This window comes from Bos taurus, chromosome 17 (genome assembly GCF_002263795.3).
Source record: "Bos taurus isolate L1 Dominette 01449 registration number 42190680 breed Hereford chromosome 17, ARS-UCD2.0, whole genome shotgun sequence".
Classification (NCBI taxonomy): Eukaryota; Metazoa; Chordata; class Mammalia; order Artiodactyla; family Bovidae; genus Bos; species Bos taurus.
Window position 1 is genome coordinate 72,533,276 of NC_037344.1, and position 21,213 is coordinate 72,554,488.

Sequence of the window (21,213 nt, forward strand, 5' to 3'; positions counted from 1 at the left end):
GCATGGGAAATGACTGCAATTGTATGGTAATTTGAGCATTCTTTGACATTGCCCTTCTTTGGGATTGGAATGAAAACTGACCTTTTCCAGTCCTGTGACCACTGCTGAGTTCTTCAAAAGTGCTGGCATATTGAGTGCAGCACTTTCACAGCATCATCTTTTAGGATTTGAAATAGCTCAGCTGGAATTCCATCACCTCCACCAACTTTGTTTATAATAATGCTTTCTAGGGACTCTTGACTTTAAACTCCAGGATGTCTGGCTCTAGGTGAGTGACCACACCATTGGGATTATCTGGGTCATTAAGAGCTTTTCTGTATAGTTCTTCTGTGTATTCTTGCCCCCTCTTCTTAATATCTTCTGCTTCTGTTTGGTCCATACCATTTCTGTCCTTTATCGAGCCCATCTTTGCATGAAATGTTCCCTTGGCATCTCTAATTTTCTTGAAGAGATCTCTAGTCTTTCCCATTCTGTTGTTTTCCTCTATTTCTTTGCACTGATCGCTGAGGAAGGCTTTCTTATCTCTCCTTGCTCTTCTTTGGAACTCTGCGCTCAGATGAATATATCTTCCCTTTTCTCCTTTGCCTTTTGCCTCTCTGCTTTTCTCAGCTATCTGTACGCCTCCTCTCAGCCACTTTGCCTTCTTGGATTTCTTCTTCTTGGGCATGGTTTTGGTCACCATCTCCTGAACAATGTTGCGAACCTCCGTCCATAGTTCTTCAGGCGCTCTGTCTATCACGCCTAGTCCCTTGAATCTATTTGTCACCTCCACTGTATAATCACGAGGGGTCTGATTTAGGTCATACCTGTGCTGCACTCAATATGCCAGCAAATTTGGAAAACGCAGCAGTGGCCACAGGACTGGAAAAGGTCAGTTTTCATTGCAATCCCAAAGAAAGGCAATGCCAAACAATGCTCAAACTACCTCACAATTGCACTCATCTCACACGCTAGTAAAGTAATGCTCAAAATTCTCCAGCCAGGCTTCAGCAATACGTGAACCATGAACTTCCTGATGTTCAAGCTGGTTTTAGAAAAGGCAGAAGAACCAGAGATAAAATTGCCAACATCCACTGGATCATGGAAAAAGCAAGAGCGTTCCAGAAAAACATCTATTTCTGCTTTATTGACTATGCCAAGGCCTTTGACTGTGTGGATCACAAGAAACTGTGGAAAATTCTTAAAGAGATGGGAATACCAGACCACCTGACCTGCCTCTCGAGAAACCTGTATGCAGGTCAGGAAGCAACAGTTAGAACTGGACATGGAACAACAGACTGGTTCCAAATAGGAAAAGGAGTACATCAAGGCTGTATATTGTCACCCTGCTTATTTAACTTCTATGCAGAGTACATCATGAGAAACGCTGGGCTGGAGGAAGCACAAGCTGGAATCAAGATTGCCCAGAGAAATATCAATAACCTCAGATATGCACATGACACCACCCTTATGGCAGAAAGTGAAGAGGAACTAAAAAGCCTCTTGATGAAAGTGAAAGAGGAGAGTGAAAAAGTTGGCTTAAAACTCAACATTCAGAAAATGAGGATCATGGGATCTGGTCCCATCACTTCATGGCAAATAGATGGGGAAACAGTGGAAACAGTGTCAGACTTTATTTTTTGGGCTCCAAAATCACTGCAGATGGTGATTGCAGCCATGAAATTAAAAGATGCTTACTCCTTGGAAGAAAAGTTATGACCAACCTGGATAGCATATTGAAAAGCTGAGACATTACTTTGCCAAGAAAGGTCCGTCTAGTCAAGGCTATGGTTTTTCCAGTAGTCATGTATGAATTTGAGAGTTGGACTGTGAAGAAAGCTGAGCACCGAAAAATTGATGCTTTTGAACTGTGGTGTTGGAGAAGACTGTTGTGAGTCCCTTGGACTGCAAGGAGATCCAACCAGTTCATTCTGAAGGAGATCGGCCCTGGGATTTCTTTGGAAGGACTGATGCTGAAGCTGAAACTCCAGTACTTTGGCCACCTCATGAGAAGAGTTGACTCATTGGAAAAGACTCTGATGCTGGGAGGGATTGGGGGCAGGAGGAGAAGGGGACTACAGAGGATGAGATGGCTGGATGGCATCACCGACTCTATGGACATGAGTCTGGGTGAACTCCGGGAGTTGGTGATGGACAGGAAGGCCTGGTGTGCTGCGATTCATGGGGTTGCAAAGAGTCAGACTGAACTGATCGACTGAACTGAACTGAATGGTCTAGTGGTTTAACCTACTTTCTTCAAGTTGAGCCTGAACTTTGCAATAAAGAGCTGATGATCTGAGCCACAGTCAGCTCCTGGTCTTGTTTTCGCTGACTCTCTAGAGCTTTTCCATCTTCGGCTGCAAAGAATATAATCAGTCTGGTTTCGGTACTGACAATCTGATGATGTCCACGTGTAGAGTCGTCTCTTGTGTTGCTGAGGGCGTTTGCTATGAACAGTGCATTCTCTAGGCAGAACTCTGATAGCCTCCTCCCTGCTCATTTTGTACTCCAAGGTCAAACTCGCCTGTTACTCCAGGTATCTCTTGACTTCCTAATTTTGCATTCCAGTCCCCTGTGATGAAAATGACATCTTTCGTTGTTTGTTTTTGGTGTTAGTTCTCGGAGGTCTTGGAGGTCTTCATAGAATCGTTCAACTTCATGTTCTTCGGCCATGGTGGTTGGGGCATAGACTTGGATTACTGTGATGTTGAATGATTTGTCTTGGAAATGAACTGAGATCATTCTGTCATGTTTAAGATTGCACCCTAGTACTGCATTTCAGACTTTTTTGTTTACTATGAGGGCTATTCCATTTCTTCTAAGAGATTCTTGCCCACAGTAGTAGATACGATGGTCATCTGAATTCAATTCACCCAATACCAAACATTTCACTTCACTGATTCCTAAGAGGTTGATGTTCATTCTTGCCATCTCCTGCTTGACCACGTCCAATTTACCTTGTTTCATGGATCTAACATTCCATGTTCTTATGCAATACTTTTGTTTAAACATCAAACTTTACTTTCACCACCAGATACAACCACAGCTGGGTGTCGTTTCCGCTTTAGCGCCACCTCTTCATTCATTCTTTCTGCAGTTTTTTCTCCACTCTGCCCCAGTAGAATATTCGGCACCTACCGACCTGGGGGCTCATCTTTCAGTGTCCTATCTTTTTGCCTTTTCGTTCTGTTCGTGGGGTTCTCAGGGCGAGAATGCTGAAGTTGTTTGCCATTCCCTTCTCTGACACGATTTGTCAGGCCCTACTCAGCCGCTCATCTCAGCTGGAGGACGTGCCTGGGCTGTCCCACTGCTGGTCTTGTGAGTAAAGCTTCACTGGCCGCCGGGTGTTGGTCCGTGTGCATCTGGGAGTCTCGGCAAAGGCCCTGCTGGAGTGTCTGGGAAGTGGGTCCGGGGAAGGCTGGAGCCGATGTTGGAGGATGCCCGGGAGCAGACGGCCCCCGCCTTCACCGCTGCTCTGGTCACCTTGCTTAAAAGTAACAGTCTGGTTGGTGTTCTCGTCTCTGGTCTTGTAAGCTGTGGCAAACTAGAGAGAGAAGCAGGAATAAAGGTACATTTGTGAGAGCTGCTTGGTGTGTGTTTGCCTTTTCACTTGTTCAGGCTTCCCTGTGGTAAAGAATCCAGCTGCAATGCAGGAGACCTGGGTTAGATCCCTGGGTTGGGAAGATCCCCTGGAGAAGGGAAAGGCTACCCACTCCAGTATTCTGGCCTGGAGAATTCCATGGACTAAATCCCTGGGGTCGCAAAGAGTCGGACACGACTGAGTGACTTTCACTTTCAGTTGTTTAGATTGGGGGAAGCAAGTAACCCGGGGCTCCGGGAGCACACTCACAGTGGCTGGGAGCATGGGAGGGTGTCCGCGCCCTGCTCCTGCCTGTTGTGCAGACAGGGTGCTCAGGGACTCAGGTCCAAGGTGGGCAAGGGGGCAGCAGGGGTGTCTGGACCGCCTCCCCCTCGGAGGGCAAGTGGCTGGTCTGGTGGCTTCCGTGAAAAAACCTGGGATGCGGTGAGGCGGCCCCATGCTCCCTGCCCGAGCCTCCTTTACCTCCTTGGTCACGTTTATTCCTAGTATTCTTTTGGTGCGATTTTAAGAGGTTTTTTTTTTTTTTTGCATTTCCTTTCTGATATTTCATGTTTAGTATAAAGAAATGCAGTCAGTTTCCGAATGTTACTCTTGATCCTGCTTCTTCGCTGAATTCATTGATCAGTTCTAGTGGGTTTTGTGTGGTGTCCTTAGGGTTTTCTGTATGTTGTACCACATCATCTGCATATGGGCTTCCCTGGTAGCTCAGCCGGTAAAGAATCCGCCTGCAATGCAGGAGACCCTGGTTCATTTCCTGGGTCAGGAAGTTCCCCTGGAGAAGAGATAGGCTACCCACTCCAGTATTCTTGGGCTTCCCTGGTGGCTCAGAAGGTAAAGAATCTGCCTGTAACGTGGGAGATCTGGGTTCGATCCCTGGGTTGGGAAGATCCCCTGGAGAAGGGCATGGCAACCCGCTCAGTACTCTTGCCTGGGGAATCCCATGGACGGAGGAGCTTGGTGAGCTGCAGTCCACAGGGTCACAAAGAGGTGGACATGGCTGAGTGACTAAGCACAGCCCAGTGCATCTGGCTCTTCCCAAAGGCAATTTACAGACCTTGCTCAGTTGCCAGAAAGACTGTCCTTTTCTCTTTGATGTTTTCTTTGTTTTTAACCTCCCAGCTTGGGAAAACAATTCAATGATTAGGATTTCTCAGACGTTGGCAGGTCATCTCTCTAGATGTTGAGTTTATCAATGAAACCTCTGCCTGCATTTGATCACGCTGACGCCTTGTCAGTCATTTCTCCACCATTCCTAACCTCCTCAGATGAAACATATAAGATTAGATGAATCGCCTGTCCCCTTTTTCCTTGATTAAGCTGAAATTTGGTTCTCTCCTCCTGTCCTCCGATAAAATTAAATAACTGCATGACATATTCTAGACAAAACCCCTATGTATAAGAGTCTAACTAAACTTCAGTAAAAATTAGTTTAAAAAAAAGAAAAACATTTCACATTTACCCGTCTGTCTGGCATTGGCCGTGTCCTCTGCGGCACACTTTGTCTACGGTCTGGGGCCTTAACAGCTGGCCTGTGGGCGGCATGTTTATTGGGATCAAAATGTTGACTTGAAACCAGACAAGAGAATATCCTCGGGTGAGTGCTGAGCGGGCCGTTTCTCAGCCCTGTTGGGTCTGAGCCCCCTATCAGAGGAAGCAGATAGAGCGGCCATCACGTGTCATCCTCAGCATTGAGAAACAGAGAAGGTGGGGCGGGGTGGGGGAGGCCGAACCTGGGGGTGATCGGTCAAATTCATTCCCCTGCCATCACTGAACAGAATCTTTTCTCTTTTTGTTTCTTTTTTAATTGAGAAAAGAAATTCTTTCTGGGCAGGCCTCACGGAATGGGGGGCCTTAGTTCCTTGACCAGAGATTGACCCCGTGCCACTGTGCTGGAAGCGTGGAGTCCCGGCCACTGGACCGTCTGGGAAGCCCCTCAGGGCCTTTCAGAACGTGCTCGTCCTCCAGGAGGCAGACTTTGAGGGATTTGCCCACCTTGTTTCTAGGACCTTGGGGTCAGCTGTGTCTCACTTGAGCTGAGCTGGGGGAAAGGCGCGTCTGAGACTAGTTCTTGCTTGGCTACAAGGCTGGGCGTCTCAGGATCTTGGCTTGCTGTGCACGGGGAAGACCAAACCTGGTCTGGTTACAGACCCAGATGCTGCGCCGGTGAGGCAGGTAGTGCGGGGAACCCAGATGCCGCGCCGGTGAGGAGGGCAGCCGCGGGGAACCCAGATGCTGCACTGGTGAGGAGGGCAGCTGCGGGGAGGACTGATGTGAGAAAAACAGCTGAAAGCCCGCAACAAGAACTAGGAAGTTGAATGTCGGTGGTGAAACAGCCGCTCAGGCTCCGTCCCAGGCCCGGGGTTCTTTCGTGTGTCGTCCGCTGTGTGTGGCTTTTGTCCTCAGATGCCTCTCGGGTGCAAAATGGTGCTACGCCTCCAAGCGTTGCATCTGAGTTCCCGGGAGAGGAAGGAGCAGTCTCCTATCAGGAAAGCCAGCACTTTCCCCAAACCTCTAGCAGACTTGGTTGTCAGCACCGGGCCACGTGGCCACCACAGCTGCACCCATTTTAGAGGCCGAAGTGTTGGGGTGGACACGTCCTGAGTCACCCTGTCCCAGAGTCTGCCACGGGTGACCGCTGCTACCAGCTCGGTGTTGCCCTGAAGTGCTGGCCAGTGTGGGTTCTAGGAAGAAATAAAATAAAAGGCTATCATACAAAAAAGGATAGGCAAGCTTTTTATTTCCAAGTAATGACTTTACTTAGAAAACAGGATAAACCAATAACGCATTAGGGACTTTCTGGAATGACCCAGCAGATCTGCTCAGTGTGAAATAGACAGAAGGGTAGCTGCAGGCAAGAGCTGCCTCTGTGTCTCATCCCGTGGCTGATTTACAAACCCCGCAAAGTTACACTGAAGTCAGCAATCCGTATGTGAGCACATACAAAGGCGATGATAAGCGCTTTCTCCTTTTACATCTCCTTTTCATTTAGTTTTGGCTGCGCTGGGTCTTGGTTTTATGCTCGGGCTTCCTCTAGTTGCCGCAAACGGGCTACTGCAGCTGTGGTGTGCAGGCTTCAGGAGCTGCAGGTCATGGCCTCCGCTGCCCTGCAGTAAGTGGGGTCTCCCAGGCCGGGGACCGAGCCGGCGTCCGCTGCATTGGCAGGCTCATTCTCTACCACTGGACCACCAGGGAACCCCTGCAAGCCTTTTCCGATGGTGAGAGGCAGACTAGAATGAACAGTCATCTACCACGGTCTTTGATGTGAAGACCTAATCTCACATAGAACTATGTTAATTCTTTCCAAACTGGCCAGTTATAATCAAAACCCCAAGGAGATCTGCAGGGGCATGAAGGCCAAGTTCTGAGAAAATGATTCCTGCCTGGCTCACTTAGAAAAATTTGAAAAAAAAAATTTTTTTAAACCTCCTAAAAATGTGACCCCAGTCCTACTCTCTATGAATTACAGAGCAGCAGGAATGGGGAAGACAGGCAGGTCTGTGGAACAGTGGGGGATGAAGTTCAAGAAAGATGCAGAACCTCGGACACTTATATCCCAGATGGGTGGATTTAAGAGTAAATATAAAATACAACCAAAAAAGGATGTAAGGAAGGGCATCTGAGCCAAGGCAAAGGATAAAGGAAAGAAAAATTGAATAGACCCGACTACACAGAATTCAAAAACCTCTGTATGCTGAAAATGCAGTAACAGAGAAAATGTTCATGCTAGGGCAATGTGTGTGTGCATATCGCATATACATATATGTGTGTACATATTGATATGCATATGTGCATATTGTGCATAGGTACACATATATTTTAAAGGTGTCTAGCTTTAATATTATTTTAATAAAAACATTTTTTTGTTTTTGCTGCTCTGCGTCTTCATCACCGTGCGAGGCCTTTCTCCAGTTGCTGTGAGTGCAGGCCGCCCTCCGATTGTGGAGCACGGCCTCTCGTCGCAACGGCTTCCCTTGCTGTGGAGCGGGGGCTCCAGGGTGTGCGGCTTCAGAAGTAGTGGCACTCGGGCTGTTTCCCCGCGGCGCGTGGGATCTTCGTGGGCCAGGGATTGAACCGGTGTCCCCTGCGTTGCAAGGTGATCCTTCACCGCTGGAGTGCCAGTGGTTGAGAATGCATACAGGGAGGCTGTATGTACTAGGTATGTATACCGGCGTACACACCGAGGTGGACACTTGCGCTGCGTGTGTGCGCGTGTTACATGCTTACCCACTGCATTATTTGTGTCCATCTAAAGATGGAAGGTGGACAAAGAGAAAACCGTCAAAACGCAGGAACAAACAATCCTACGTCTAATGCTTCATTTCTTTGGCTGCCTGGGCTTTGCTGCAGCATGCAACCTCCTGGTGAAGCCCCCCTGGTGAGCCAGAGGTTGAGACTGTGCTTTCATGCCGAGGGCGAGGGCTCGATCCCTGATTGAGGAACTGAGACCCCACGTGCCGTGTGGCACGGCCAGGAGAGGAAACGCGTGTAGTTGAACTGTATCCTGATGGAGCTTTTTCTGTGACTGACATGGTTGTGGTCACCTCACAGAGTGACCAAGTGGTTCCGTTTATTCAGAGGCTGTGTTAGATCTGGGGGAGGAAATGGCAAACAGGTTTGCTAATAAACTATGAAAACCTGACAAGCTCTCCTCTCGGCTGCGCTTGTGCCCTGTGGGATCTTAGCTCCCTGACCAGGGCTGGTCCTGTGCCCTCAGCGGCGGAAGTGTGCGGTGTTGATGCTAGACCGCCGGGGCGTCCCCAAACTGCTTTTGATCTCGCGTATTAGCGGCTTACATACTGGCGGCTCTCGGCTGGGACAGCTTAGCAGTGACCACGGTTTGCACTTAATGTACGTTTGTTGCTAAGTCACGTCGGACTCTTTGTGACCCCATGGACTGTAGCCCACCAGGCTCCTCTGTCCGTGGGGTTTCCCAGGCAAGGATACTGGAGTGGATAGCCTTTCCCTTCACCACAGGCTCTTCCTAACCCAGGGATCAAACCCTTGTCTTCTGCCTTGATAGGCAGATTCTTTATCACTGAGCCACCAGAGAAGCCCTAAAACATGTTTAGAGGGTGTCTGAAATTCAGAACCAGGCAGAACCATCTCCACTGACCCTAAATACGGTCCCACAGTAAACTCCTCGAGGACACTGGATCCGTGATTACAGGTGGGGGACCAAAGAAGTCCACCTGAAAGAATCATGGACTGACCCTTACAACTGTGGACTGAGCCGAAGTTCTTTGTGAAAGGGCTACTTTGAAGATTATGACTCAAACACTGGGGAAGCTAAGGTGATTGGCAGTAGAATGAGTCAGAACATGTATAATTTCTTAAAAACTTATTGACTTAAATAATTTTGCCTATAATAAAGCCCTTTACACTTAAAAAAAAAAAAGTGTATACATGCAGAGAAAAAAACAGGAGTAAATGCATCTCCAGGCCATGACTGTGAACTGAGGATTGTTTTAATTCTTGTACACCTGATTTCCCCCCAATTTCTTCAATATACATGTATTATGTGTATGATGAGAACACAAAGTTTTTATGTAAATAAAAGAGCATTGAGACATCAATGGAAGAGGGGCCAAAGGGTATTTCCAACGGTTTTCTTGAAGAACACTAGTAACATGTTCCATTTCAAAATTTTTAAAGAGATGGGAATACCAGACCACCTTACCTGCCTCCTGAGAAACCTGTATGCAGGTCAAGAAGCAACAGTTAGAACCAGACACGAAACAGCAGACTGGCTCCAAATTTGGGAAGGAGTACGTCAAGGCTGTGTTCCGTCACCCTGCTTCTTTAACTTCTAGGCAGAGTACATGATGCGAAATGCCAGGCTCGATGAACACAAGTTGGAATCAAGATTGCTGGGAGAAATATCAATAACCTCAGATATGCAGATGATACCACCCTGATGGCAGAAAGTGAAGAGGAACTAAAAAGCCTCTTGATGAAAGTGAAGGTGGAGAGTGAAAAAGTTGGCCTAAAGCTCAACATTCAGAAAACGAACATCATGGCATCCGGTCCCATCACTTCATGGGAAATAGATGGGGAAACAGTGGAAACAGTGGCAGACTTTATTATTCTCTTGGGCTCTAAAATCACTGCAGATGGTGATGCAGCCATGAAATTAAGACACTTGCTTCTTGGGAGAAAAGCTGACAAGCGTCAACAGTATATTCAAAAGCAGAGATGTTACTTTGCCGGCAAAGGTCCATCTAGTCAAAGCTATGGTTTTTCCAGTAGCCATGTATGGATGTGAGAGTTGGACCTTAAAGAAGGCTGAATGCCAGAGAACTGATGTTTTCAAATCGTGGTATTGGAGAAGACTCTTGAGTGTCTTGGACTGCAAGGAGATCACCAATCAATCCTAAAAGAAATCAATACTGAATATTCATTGGAAGGACTGAAGCTGAAGCTCCAATACTTTGGCCGGGTGATGCGAAGAACTGATTCATTGGAAAAGACCTCGATGCTGGGAAAGATTAAAGGTGGGAGGAGAAGGGGATGACAGAGGATGAGATGGTTGGATGGCATCACTGACTCAGTGGACCTGAGTTTGAGCAAGATCCAGGAGTTGGTGATGGACAGGGAAGCCTGGCGTGCTGCAGTCCATGGGGTCGCCAAGAGTCAGACACAACGGAGCAACTGAACATTATCAAAAGGTGTCTCTTGAAGCGGTAAGGTGCTTGCCAGCTGAGGCTGCCAGCAGCCCTGCCGGGCAGGCAGCAGCAGTGTGTGTATGTGCTAATTCGTATGTGAATTTCTTTTAAACTAAGAGAAATAACTATGGTAACAATCAAAGCTAGATTCTACTTATTTTCTGCCAATTAAGTTGTCAGAGCGTCCCTGTTTGCCGCAGGGAAGGGCTTGCAGCCAGCCTCAGGGACGCTGGAGGAGCGGTGGGTCGGCGCTGAGGGCGCAGAAGCCAGCCCAGCAGGACCAGCCTGAGCCTCCAGGACCGGGCGGTGCCTGACCACTGCCATCGGCTCTGCTCACGCTGAGACGGTGTCACTGTCCTCACACAACCAGAACCACACTGGACGATGCAGGACGTAGTTCCTTTATCTCAAAACTGTCACTTCTAGCAACCTTCCGGAGGACCACGTCGAAGAAGAATCCAAAAAGATGGTGTGTGAGGATGGTTTATAATAGTGACGCGTGGAAATCACGTTCGCATCCAGCAGAAGAGCAGCTAACAGGACAGCCCGCCCTCTCCAGAACCTCAGCTCCAAACACAGCAGGCTCTGCTGGAGAGAGGCGGGCCGTGCGGTGGGGACGCTGGGGGACCAAGACAGACACGCACAGCGTGCTTACAGAACCGTGAAGACGACCAAAGCGCAAGATGCGGTTTTATTAAGAATGATGGGCATCTCTTCCCTTAATTCTCTATTTTCTGAAATGTGGTTATTCAGCCTCCATACATACTTTAATGAAGTGTGTGTCATAGACTCCAGCCCTCTGTACAGATGTGAGCCGGCAGCTGGTCTCTGCTTTAAACTGAGCAGGATGAGCGAGCCATGACCGAGCCCCGGAGGGACACCATCTCTCCCCCTCTCTGGGTCCGCCAGGCGCGCCTCCTCTTGGGGGCTGAGCACCGTGGGGCCTGGGGCCGCCCCACAGGTGGCCTCACCAGCCGGGGTATGAAGCCTGCTTCCACCACGGACAAGGTGGCCAGACGGGACGCTGGGCTGCATGGCCACTAACGCGTGAGTGCGGTGAGTCCAGGGAACTTGCTTCTTCCCAAAGGCCCACCATTTGAGCCTACTCTCCCCTCCTGGCACAGAGCGTTCACTTAGAAGTAATACTGTCTGTGATTCTCCAGTTTTCTCTCCCCTTTAATTATCATGTTAAACATACAAGAGTTTACAGAAGAGACTCGGGATGCAAATCAAGGCGGCAGCTGTCCAAGGACGCGAGGACAGGGCCCCCTTCACCTGAGGAGAGTGCCCCCGCCCCGCCTTCCGAACGTCAGGGGGAGGACAGGACGCCCTCGGCGCTCTCCCACCAGCTCCCTCTCCAGCAGCCCACAACCTCTAGGTGTGTTTCAGGTGGCAGGTGGGTGTGTCACACACACGTTAATTTCTAGGGTTGCTCCCCAGGGAGAAACTCCTGCTGCCTGAGGGCGGGGCCACACCCAGGAGCTCGGCCACGTCCCGGGCATCGACCGGGCCCACGCTGCTCCCGCCCGAGGCTCCCGCGCCCGGTAGGCCGCCGGGCACGTAGTAGGGGCTCAGCAAGCGCTGGTCCAACTGGACGGCGAAGGGCTTCTCGCCTCCGTGCAGCCTGCGGTGCTCCGCCAGGGGCCCGCTCCAGCCGAACACCTCGCCGCGCTCGTGACACTTGAAAGCCTTCTCCGCCGAGTGGGTCTTCTGATGTTTAACGAGACAGTGGTTCTGGCTGAAGGCCCGGCCGCACTGGCTGCACTTGTAGGGCCGCTCGCCCGTGTGCACGCGCTGGTGCACGATGAGCGACGAGTGGCAGCTGAAGGCCTTCCAGCAGCGGCTGCAGTCGAAGGGCTTCTCGCCCGTGTGCACGCGCTGGTGCACGATCAGGTAGGAGTGGGAGCTGAAGGCCTTGCCGCACTCGTCGCAGCGGAAGGGCTTCTCGCCGCTGTGCACGCGCTGGTGCACCACCAGGTAGGCGTGGCAGCTGAAGGCCTTGGCGCACTGGCCGCACTGGAAGGGCTTCTCGCCCGTGTGCGCGCGCTGGTGCAGCGTCAGGCGCGAGCGGCTGCTGAAGGCCTTCTGGCAGTCGCTGCAGCGGAAGGGCTTGTCCCCGCTGTGCAGCTTCTCGTGCGCCGCCAGTGACGAGTGGCAGGCGAAGGCCCGGCCGCACGCGGCGCAGCAGTAGGGCTTCTCGCCCGTGTGCACGCGGTGGTGGCGCGTGAGGTGCGTCCGCTGGTTGAAGGCCTTGCCGCACTCGCCGCAGCGGTAGGGCCGCTCGCCCGTGTGCACGCGCCGGTGCATGCCCAGCAGCGAGCTGCAGCTGAAGGCCTTGGCGCACTGGCCGCACTTGTAGGGCCGCTCGCCCGTATGCACGCGCCGGTGCACGTTGAGGGACGAGTGGCAGCTGAAGGCCTTTCCGCACTGGCCGCACAGGAAGGGCTTCTCGCCCGTGTGCACGCGCTGGTGCTCCAGGAGGTTGGTGCTCCAGCTGAAGGCCTTGCCGCACTCGCCGCACTTGTACGCCTTCTCCCGCGCGTGCCAGCGCCGGTGCAGCGCCAACGCCGCGCTCCGCGGGAAGGCCTTGCCGCACTCGCCGCACGCGAACGGGCCGCTCCCTGCACCCTGGCTCCGGCGCCGGAGCCCGGCCCCGGTGGCCCGCACTCCTCCCGGCTGGCCTTCCGGGAAGGCTCCTTCCGCGGCAAGGCGGGGCTGGGCCGGCAGGGCGCTCTGCAGGCCAAGTGCCTCCTTGGACTCATAGCTGCCCCGCCGGCGCTCCTCGGCGGACCCAGCACTAGCGTAGGCGGCTTCGCCTCGGGTCAGAGCAGTCGCCGGGCCCCCTGGGCCAGCCCCCCAGGTACCCTCGTTGCCGAACCCCGGGTTGTGCACACCGGACCTCACCAGCCCGACTGCGATCAGCTCCCAGGGAGGCTCTTCCTTGTAAACAAGCGTCTCCTCCGCCTCAGGCCCGGGCTCCCATCCTGGTTCTGGAAGGAAGCAAGAGGCCACCCTCTGAGACCACGCGGGGGGCGGCGCCAGGGCTCAGGGCGGGGTGTGCCCAGAGCTCCGGTGAGCCGGAAGCGCGGACTGCGGACGGATGCGGGTGCAGGGGCCAGGGCGGCGGGCGGGGCGGTAGTGAAGGGGCCAGGGCGGCGGCGGCGGGGAGGAGGTGGGGCGGGAGGGGCGGCGGGGAGGAGGTGGGGCGGGAGGGGCGGCGGGGAGGAGGTGGGGCGGGAGGGGCGGCGGCGGGCGGGGAGGCCGGAGTCTGTAAGAAGCCAGAAGCCAGGCCGCTCTGTAAAGAGCCGGGCGGGGATGGAGGAGCCCTTGGGGGCTGAGTCCACACTGATAGCCCCTCGTGTGAACACTCCACGTGCAGATGCTCCTGTCTCTCCAGCTCAAGGCAACTGGCTGTGTGCCCGCAGCACGGGTCCTGGCACACAGTCGGTGCTCAATGTGTGCTCAGGGAAGGGAGGCAGGAGGGGCTGGGCAGGCGCAGAGGGCGCAGCAGCGGACCAGGAGCGGCGGGGAGGGGCTCCGCCTCCGCGCCCCACTCACCTGGATCGGGCCCCGCAGGCCCGTCTCTGGGCGCCTGCCATGGCTCCTCGCCTCGCTCCAGGTGGGAGATGACGTCTGGCTTGCAGACCGGAGGCCCTGCGCGGGGAGGAAGCGGCGTGGCTCTGGGCGCTCTGTGCGCCAGCGCTGAGGAAGGGGGCTCAGAGGAGGACCCCACGGAGACTGACATCCCTTCCAGGGCAGGCTGGGCTCCCAGGGCCTGTCCACCCCTCCCTCTCCTCCAGGCCCCACCTGCAGGCAAAGATGGGCAGATGCCCTGTCTCCAGGGCAGAGACAGGAGGCCGCATCCTGCCAGGCCTGGCCTCCTCACCTTGGGCACCATCTTACCCAGGGAGAGAAGGTTCTGGTAGTTTTCCAGCATCACATCCCGGTACAAGGCCCTCTGGGGGGAGTCCAGTTGGCCCCACTCCTCCTGGGTAAAGTCCACGGCCACGTCCTTGAAAGTCACGGACTCCTGGAAGGACACACGTGTTCGTTTTCTCTCACCCAGTACGGTAGAGTCCACCTGTGTTCCTGGGTGACCCAGGAGCTCAGCATCGGAGACCTCGGGCGCCGTCCTGAGTGTGGCCGGAAGGCTGTGCTGTAGACGTAAACAGCCGCAGACAGGCCCGCACTGCGCCCTGAGGGCGGACCGGACCCCTCCGTGTCCTTCCTGCTTGCCGCCCACTTCTTCCCGCCAGGCCCCCTGCTCTCCCTGGGCCACGTGCCTGCCCTCACCTGCTCCTACCCTCCCCCAACACTGGCCCCTGGTCTGCGGTGCCCCCTTCGGTCATTCCAGCTCCAAGTGTCCTGAAAGGCCCCGTGACTCTCCATGTGACTCTGGTCCGGAACCCCGGTGTTCTGGGCAAGATTAGCCAGAGATTAAAGGCTTCTCTGGGCTCACACCGAAACCTAAAAGTCTCAGAAAGACCCAACCACACACTGAGGAATGTCACCACATCCCAGCACGTGTAAGGAACTGAATCCGGCGCTCACACACACACCAGAGGGGGAAAGGGGGGACAAGTGGAGACTGGGGCTGCGCACAAGCCTAACTAAGGGGAGCCTGCCCCACAGCACAGGGAGCTCCACTCTGCTCTGAGGCGACCTCAACGGGAGGGAATCCGAGAGAGGCTCCTCGTGCACCTACAGGTGATTCACTCTGCGAACAGCAGAAGCTGGCAACACCGTCAAGTACCTGCGCTGCAACAAAAGCGTCAGGAAGTCCTCTCTGTCCAGAGTCCAGCCGAATGACTAAAAGGAAAAGCCGACAAAATCAGAAGAATTAAGCGTCCGTGAAACAGTACTGCTGCTGCTGCTGCTGCGTCGCTTCAGTCGTGTCCGACTCTGTGCGACCCCACAGACGGCGGCCCACCAGGCTCCCGTCCCTGGGATTCTCCAGGCAAGAGCACTGGAGTGGGCTGCCAGTGCCTTCTCCGCTAGGGCCCACACTCCACCACAAAAAGCCCATGCAGCGCAACTCGAGAGTAACCCTCACCCGCCACAAGCAGAGACCAGCCTGCGCAGCAACAAGCACCCGGCACACAAGATACATTTAAAAAGAAATGGAAATAGAAACAGACAAACCCACAATTACACTAGCTGGTCTTAACGAGTCTTTCCCAGTAACTGACACAATATATAAGCAGAAAACGTCAGAACGTGGGACACCCAAATAACACCAGGATTCAACTCTGACTTGGCATTTCCAGAGCACGCTAGCCAACAAAAGCAGAGTCCACGTTCTTCTCAAGCGCACACAGAACACTTACCAAGAGAAGCCACATGCTGGTAAGAAAGTAAGCCGCAGTACATTTGAAAGATTTCAGCTCACACACAGTTCCTTCTCTGATTACAGCAGAATTAGAAACAATAGAAGACACCTGGACAACCCTCCACCTATTTAGAATTAACAGACTCCTAAATGATACAGAGTGGAAGGAGAAATCACCAAAAAACTGTAGAAACTCCTTTGAACTGAAAAAGGAAAATAAAACATATCAAAATTTTCAGCAGAAACCTGAAGAGGACTTAGAATGAACTTTATAGCCGTGAATAGTATGTGAGAACAGGTATCAAAACAATACTTAAGTTTCAACTTGAAGAAACCAAAGTGAAGGAAAGAAATAAGAAGAATCAGAAATCAGTGAAGAGAGAAAAGAGCAGCAACAGAGAGCAGTCAACGAGACCAACAGAGACCAACAAGGAGACACGTGCTCAGCGTACGACTCGGCCATCCCGCTCTTGGGTATTTACGCGCGAGAAAACACACCCGTGACGTGGCCGCCAATACTTACAGCAGGCTTGCTGGTCATAGCCTAAACCTGGACTCACCCCCTGAACGTCCATCAGCTGGTGAGCAGATCAGCAAACGGGGGGTACGCGTACAGTGGTGCCACGTGTGGAAATCAGTCTGTTGAAGCCCTAAGCTCCAATGTGTTAGAATGCGACTCGACTTGAAGATGGGGTCTTTAAAGAGGTAATTAAGGTAAATAAGGTCATTAGAATGGGCCCTGAGTAAGATTAGTGTCGTGATAAGGAAATGAAACTTGGACACAGATGCGTACAGAGGGAAGGACGCGTGAGGACACGGAGAAGAGCCATCCACAGACCAAGGAGAGCAGCTCAGAAGAAACCCACCAATAGCCTGACCTCAGACTTCTGGCCTCCAGAACCAGGGGACAGGGCATGTCTGTCCTGAGCCACTGACTCTGTGGCGTCTCATCAGGGCAGCCAAGCAACCTAAAACGGAATGGGGTCTCATTCAGCAATCAAAAAACAAGCTGCTGACTCAAATCAGGACACGGGTGTAAAAGCATGCTAAGTGAGATAAATCAGGAACAAAATCACATGTACAGGGACGTCCCGGTGGTCCAACGGTGGAGGCTCCGTGCTCCCAGTGCAGGGCCCGGGCTCGATCCCTGGTCAGGGAACCAGACCCCACAGGCCACAAGCAGTGTGCAAGCCGCAAGCGAAGACCTGGTGGCAAATAAATAGATGAATATTGAAAACAATCACAAGGGTGATTCCATGTGACATTCTCCAAAAGGCAAAATTATGTTGCTTGCCAAGGGGACAGGTGGAGAAGATGGACTGTAAGGGGCACGAAGGGGCCTGCTGGGTGACGGGAGCGCTGTCCTGCCTGCGTGCTCACAGCTCTACGCGTGTGCCAACACTCACCACGTCCTACGTGCACAGAACTGGAGAGCTCTACGCGTGTGCCAACACTCACCACGTCCTACGTGCACAGAACTGGAGAGCTCTACGCGTGTGCCAACACTCACCACGTCCTACGTGCACAGAACTGGAGAGCTCTACGCGTGTGCCAACACTCACCACGTCCTACGTGCACAGAACTGGAGAGCTCTACGCGTGTGCCAACACTCACCACGTCCTACGTGCACAGAACTGGAGAGCTCTATGCGTGTGCCAACACTCACCACGTCCTACGTGCACAGAACTGGAGAGCTCTTCCCGTGTGTAACCGTACGGCAGGAAGTCTGCCCATAAAGAAGGCTGAGCGCCAGAGAATCAGCGCTTTTGACTGTGGTGTTGGAGAAGACTCGAGACTCCCATGGGCTGCAAGGAGATGCAACCAGTCACTCCTAAAGGAAATCAACCCTGATTGTTCATTAGAAGGACTGATACTGAAGCTCCAATACTTTGGAAAGACTAGAGATCTCTTTAAGAATATTGGAGATACCAAGGGAACATTTCACGCAATGTTCCAACCAGCTCACCCTAGAGGCAATCAGTCCTGAATATTCATTGGAAGGACTGATGCTGAAGCTGAAACTCCAATACTTTGGCCACCTGACGCGAAGAACTGACTCACTGGAAAAGACGCTGATGCTGGGAAAGATTTAAGACAGGAGGAGAAAGGGACGACAGAGGATGAGATTGCTGGATGGCATCACCGACTCAACAGAGATGAGTTTGAGTGAACTCCGGGAGTTGGTGATGGACAGGGAGGCCGGGCGTGCTGCAGTCCATGGGGTTGCAGAGTCGGATACGTCTCAGTGACTGAACAGCGACAACAAGCCTGATACGAAAACCCCAGTGGACTTCAGGGAGACAAGAAGGTGGGGGTGAGGACGCACGCTGAACCTGAGGCGCAGGGATGGAGCGAGACGGTGCCGGCAGACAGAAGGCGGAAGGGACAGAGACAAGACCTCAGAACGCGAAGCTGCTAACAGAGCTCTCAGCGGCTACGTGGCTTCAGTGTGGGGGTGTCGACAGGCAAGAGCAGGACCTGAGCCACGTTGAGGCCTTGCTAGGGGCACTCCCAACCTACCTGGAGAAGCCCACGTCCCGTGTATCTTCATTTTGCAGGGCAGGGAGCAAAAGGGTGTGGAATCAAAGGCAGACTTGGTAATGCAACCCGCAGAGGAGTCAGAACAGACCATGGGGGCTGTCCCAGCCGGGAGGAACCCTTGCCACAGTACGAGACTGCTGGGGAGGAGGGCACTTCAGAGAGAGGACCGGTTACTCAAAGCCTGGGAAGCTGGTGTTTCGGGATCAACATCTGTGCACAAGAAGGGGCGTGCCTCCGAGGTGGTGCTCTCAACACACGCCCCGCTTTTCCCTCCATTTCAAGGTCAGCTGCAGACATCAGAACATCTCAGCCTACATTCTTCAGCCTGCACTTACCAAGGACGCTCTCCAGAGTCACAGTGCCATCATCACCCCCCTCGACCTGAAATAGTTTCCAAACGCCTTTGACAGGACTTTTGGATCTATGACCCACTAAGGACCATGTACCTACGCACGCGCTCGTCATGCCTCCTGAGGTTTCACAGAACATTCTAGCATCGCAGAAGCCGGGCCCGGCTCACCACGCGTGTTTCACAGTCATTTCTATCTTTCAAGCGACAGGTTAGCAGAATCACCAAATCCTAAAAATGACAAAGGACTCAATCCTCCAAGCCTTTCACCCACACTGTCTCTATCAACTGCACCTTTCTGAACACTGGGGAGGACAGACGGGTAAGTGGTGGAACAAAATGATGAGCAAAACCCCGAAGTCTGTAAAAGGAGTGATTTGTGCTTCACTCAGCTGCAGAAGCGGCCCCAAGGCCAACTCCCGTCAGAGCCCCCAAAGCCTCCGTAATTCCACGTTTTTCCACGAAGGCCTTGTGTCAGGAACTGGGTACAGAGAAAAAGCATATCGGGACACACGGTCTACCGTCACTCTGACCCCCAGCGCTGCAACCCAGCCCTCCCATCAGCTGTTCCACATCCTTCTACCTAACTTACTCCCAGAAAACGCCCCGAACAAGGATCAACCGCAGCAAGCATCCCAGTGGGCCCGCGTGTGGAGATGAGCCAAGTGGTGTCATGGGAGCTGCCGCCCACCAGGTGTGCGCGGCCGAGCGCTCCTGGCACATGCTGGGCACACAGCAGTCCCGAGCGACGGACCGCGGCTGGGCTGCGCCCGGCTGCAAGCGACACTCGCCTGGAGGGCGCACCCGGGCGTCACCGGAACTGTCTCTCCCCTACCCGGACCCAGAGCTCCCTAAGGACTGCAGCACAGGCACCCAGATCGGGGGTCGCTGGATGACCAACGGCCTGGATGATGGAAGGACGATGCCAACCCTCCTCATAAAGAACAAGATGTTCAAAAAAAAGAAAAGACAGCCACTCACCTCAGACCTGGCTTCCAGGAGACCCCGAGGCAATGTATCTTCTGCAATCTCTTTGAGGGGACGAGCAGGATCTGGAAAGGACGAATGAGTCAATGGGGCTGTTCTGTCCACAGCCACCAGGCACCCCCAGCCCAGGGAGAATCGAGGGGAATCAGAGGCGAGCCCCAGCTTCGGCACAACCAAAGAGAACCCGGGGCTAATCCTGCTATTCGGCGTCTCGGACATCCCACTTACGGAGGAGACGCGCCGCCGTTCCCGTCCCCGCGCCCACCGGAAGGAGGCGGCGGCAGCATGACTCCGGGGCGCTTCCGGGAACCCCGCGCGCCCTCCCCGTGCAAACCCAGGCCCGCGGCCGACAGGCCAACCGTACCCGCCTCCCGGCTCTCCGGGGTGTCCATGGCGCCCTCCCTCGACGGCCGCCCTGGCTGGGGGCGGGCCGGGCCAGGCTCCCGGGGCTGGGGACGGTCGCACAGCCCCGCGGGGTCGGCTACGCGCCCCGGGTCGGGGTCAGGCGGGCTCCGCAGGCGCTGGGCGCGTCCGGCTGCGCTCCCGCCCCATGGCGCGCCCCGCCAGCCTGTCAGTCACGCCTCCCGGGTCCGCGCGGGCCGACCAGGCCTCGGGCTTGGCCGCCCCGAGCTGAGGGTCGCGAGGGTGGCACAAAGGTGAGGGGCGGACCGGCGGACCGACGAAGGGCCAGAATGCCGAACCGACCCGCCTCCCACGGAAAGACCACTGCCACAAAGGATCGCCCGTGGGGCGCTGCGGGACGCGCGCATGCGCGTGACGGACGCCCACAACTCCCAGGAGCCTTTGCGGCGCGCAGGGGCGCCAGGCCCGGAGGGCGCCGTGGGGCGGAGCCCGTCTGACGTGCGTGCAGCACAGCCTTCTGGGAAGTGTAGTTACGGGGCCAGGATCGCTGGGCTCCGGCCCCGTCCCTCTCCCCCTAGGCTGCGGAAATGCCCTGCATCTGGGTGTGTGTGCGATCCGTTCAGTGTGTGTGTGGTGCGTGTTGTGTATAGTGTGTATGTGTGTGGTGTGTGTGGTGTATATCTGTGTGGTGTGTGTGTCTGTGTGGTGTGTGTGGTGTGTATGTGTGTGGTCTTTGGTGCGTGATGTGTGGTGTGTGTATGTGTGTGGTGTGTGTGTGATGTGTGTGGTGTGTATCTGTGTGGTGTGTGTCCGTGTGCACCCTGGCGGGTGAGTGTGGAGAGTTCCGGCTGGACGACCTATGAGTGGGGCTGACGACCCTCCAGGGCACGTTGCCTGGGACCCCCGGGAACTGGAGGGTGGCCAGCCATGCTTCTGATGGGGGTTGGGGGCGTCTGCAGACGGCCGCCTGACCATCCACGTAGAGACCCTGCCGCGCTGAGGGGCCGGGAGTTCTGGGGCTCAGACACCGCTGGGCCTGGCTGGGAGCCTCCCTGAGGGCTGGGTACTGTGGGCGCGGTCCGCTCCGGGAGGGCGCGAGCGCCCTGGGCTGGCCTAGGCTGGAGGCCTGGGGCCCCCAGGACCTCACGCTTCCACCACGCGATGGAGGAGCCTAAGGAGAGGCTCATGGGAACCCACCCGGGCGTCTGAAGAGGGTCGGGGTGGTCGTGTGGGTCTGAGCCCTCGCCCTGTGGGGTGTGATGCCACCTCGGGGTGGACAGTGCTGGCGGCGGTCAAGTCCTTGGACGCCCCGCCTGGGCTGGAATCGGTTCCTCAGGAGGAGGCTCCGCGCGGGTGGTGACCAGAAGCAGGAGTGAGGTGCCGTCTGTGCAAGGAAAGGAAA

The 21,213-nt window shown here is 54.3% G+C and overlaps 1 protein-coding gene across 13 annotated transcripts; it reads right to left on the reverse strand.

Annotated features, from left to right (window-relative positions):
• Window positions 1-9,027: 9,027 nt before the first annotated feature.
• Window positions 9,028-20,218, reverse strand: ZNF74 (zinc finger protein 74). 13 transcript variants are annotated; one of them, XM_059875949.1, is made up of 9 exons: window positions 19,813-19,828; window positions 19,443-19,513; window positions 18,559-18,692; window positions 16,365-16,776; window positions 16,132-16,266; window positions 14,996-15,051; window positions 14,146-14,272; window positions 13,801-13,896; window positions 9,028-13,232 (listed from the first exon to the last, which is right to left on the reverse strand). In XM_059875949.1, the coding sequence occupies exons 4-9, from the start codon at window positions 16,399-16,401 to the stop codon at window positions 11,659-11,661; spliced, it is 2,025 nt and encodes a 674-aa protein (XP_059731932.1). In that variant the 5' UTR covers window positions 16,402-16,776; window positions 18,559-18,692; window positions 19,443-19,513; window positions 19,813-19,828; the 3' UTR covers window positions 9,028-11,658.
• Window positions 20,219-21,213: the final 995 nt, after the last annotated feature.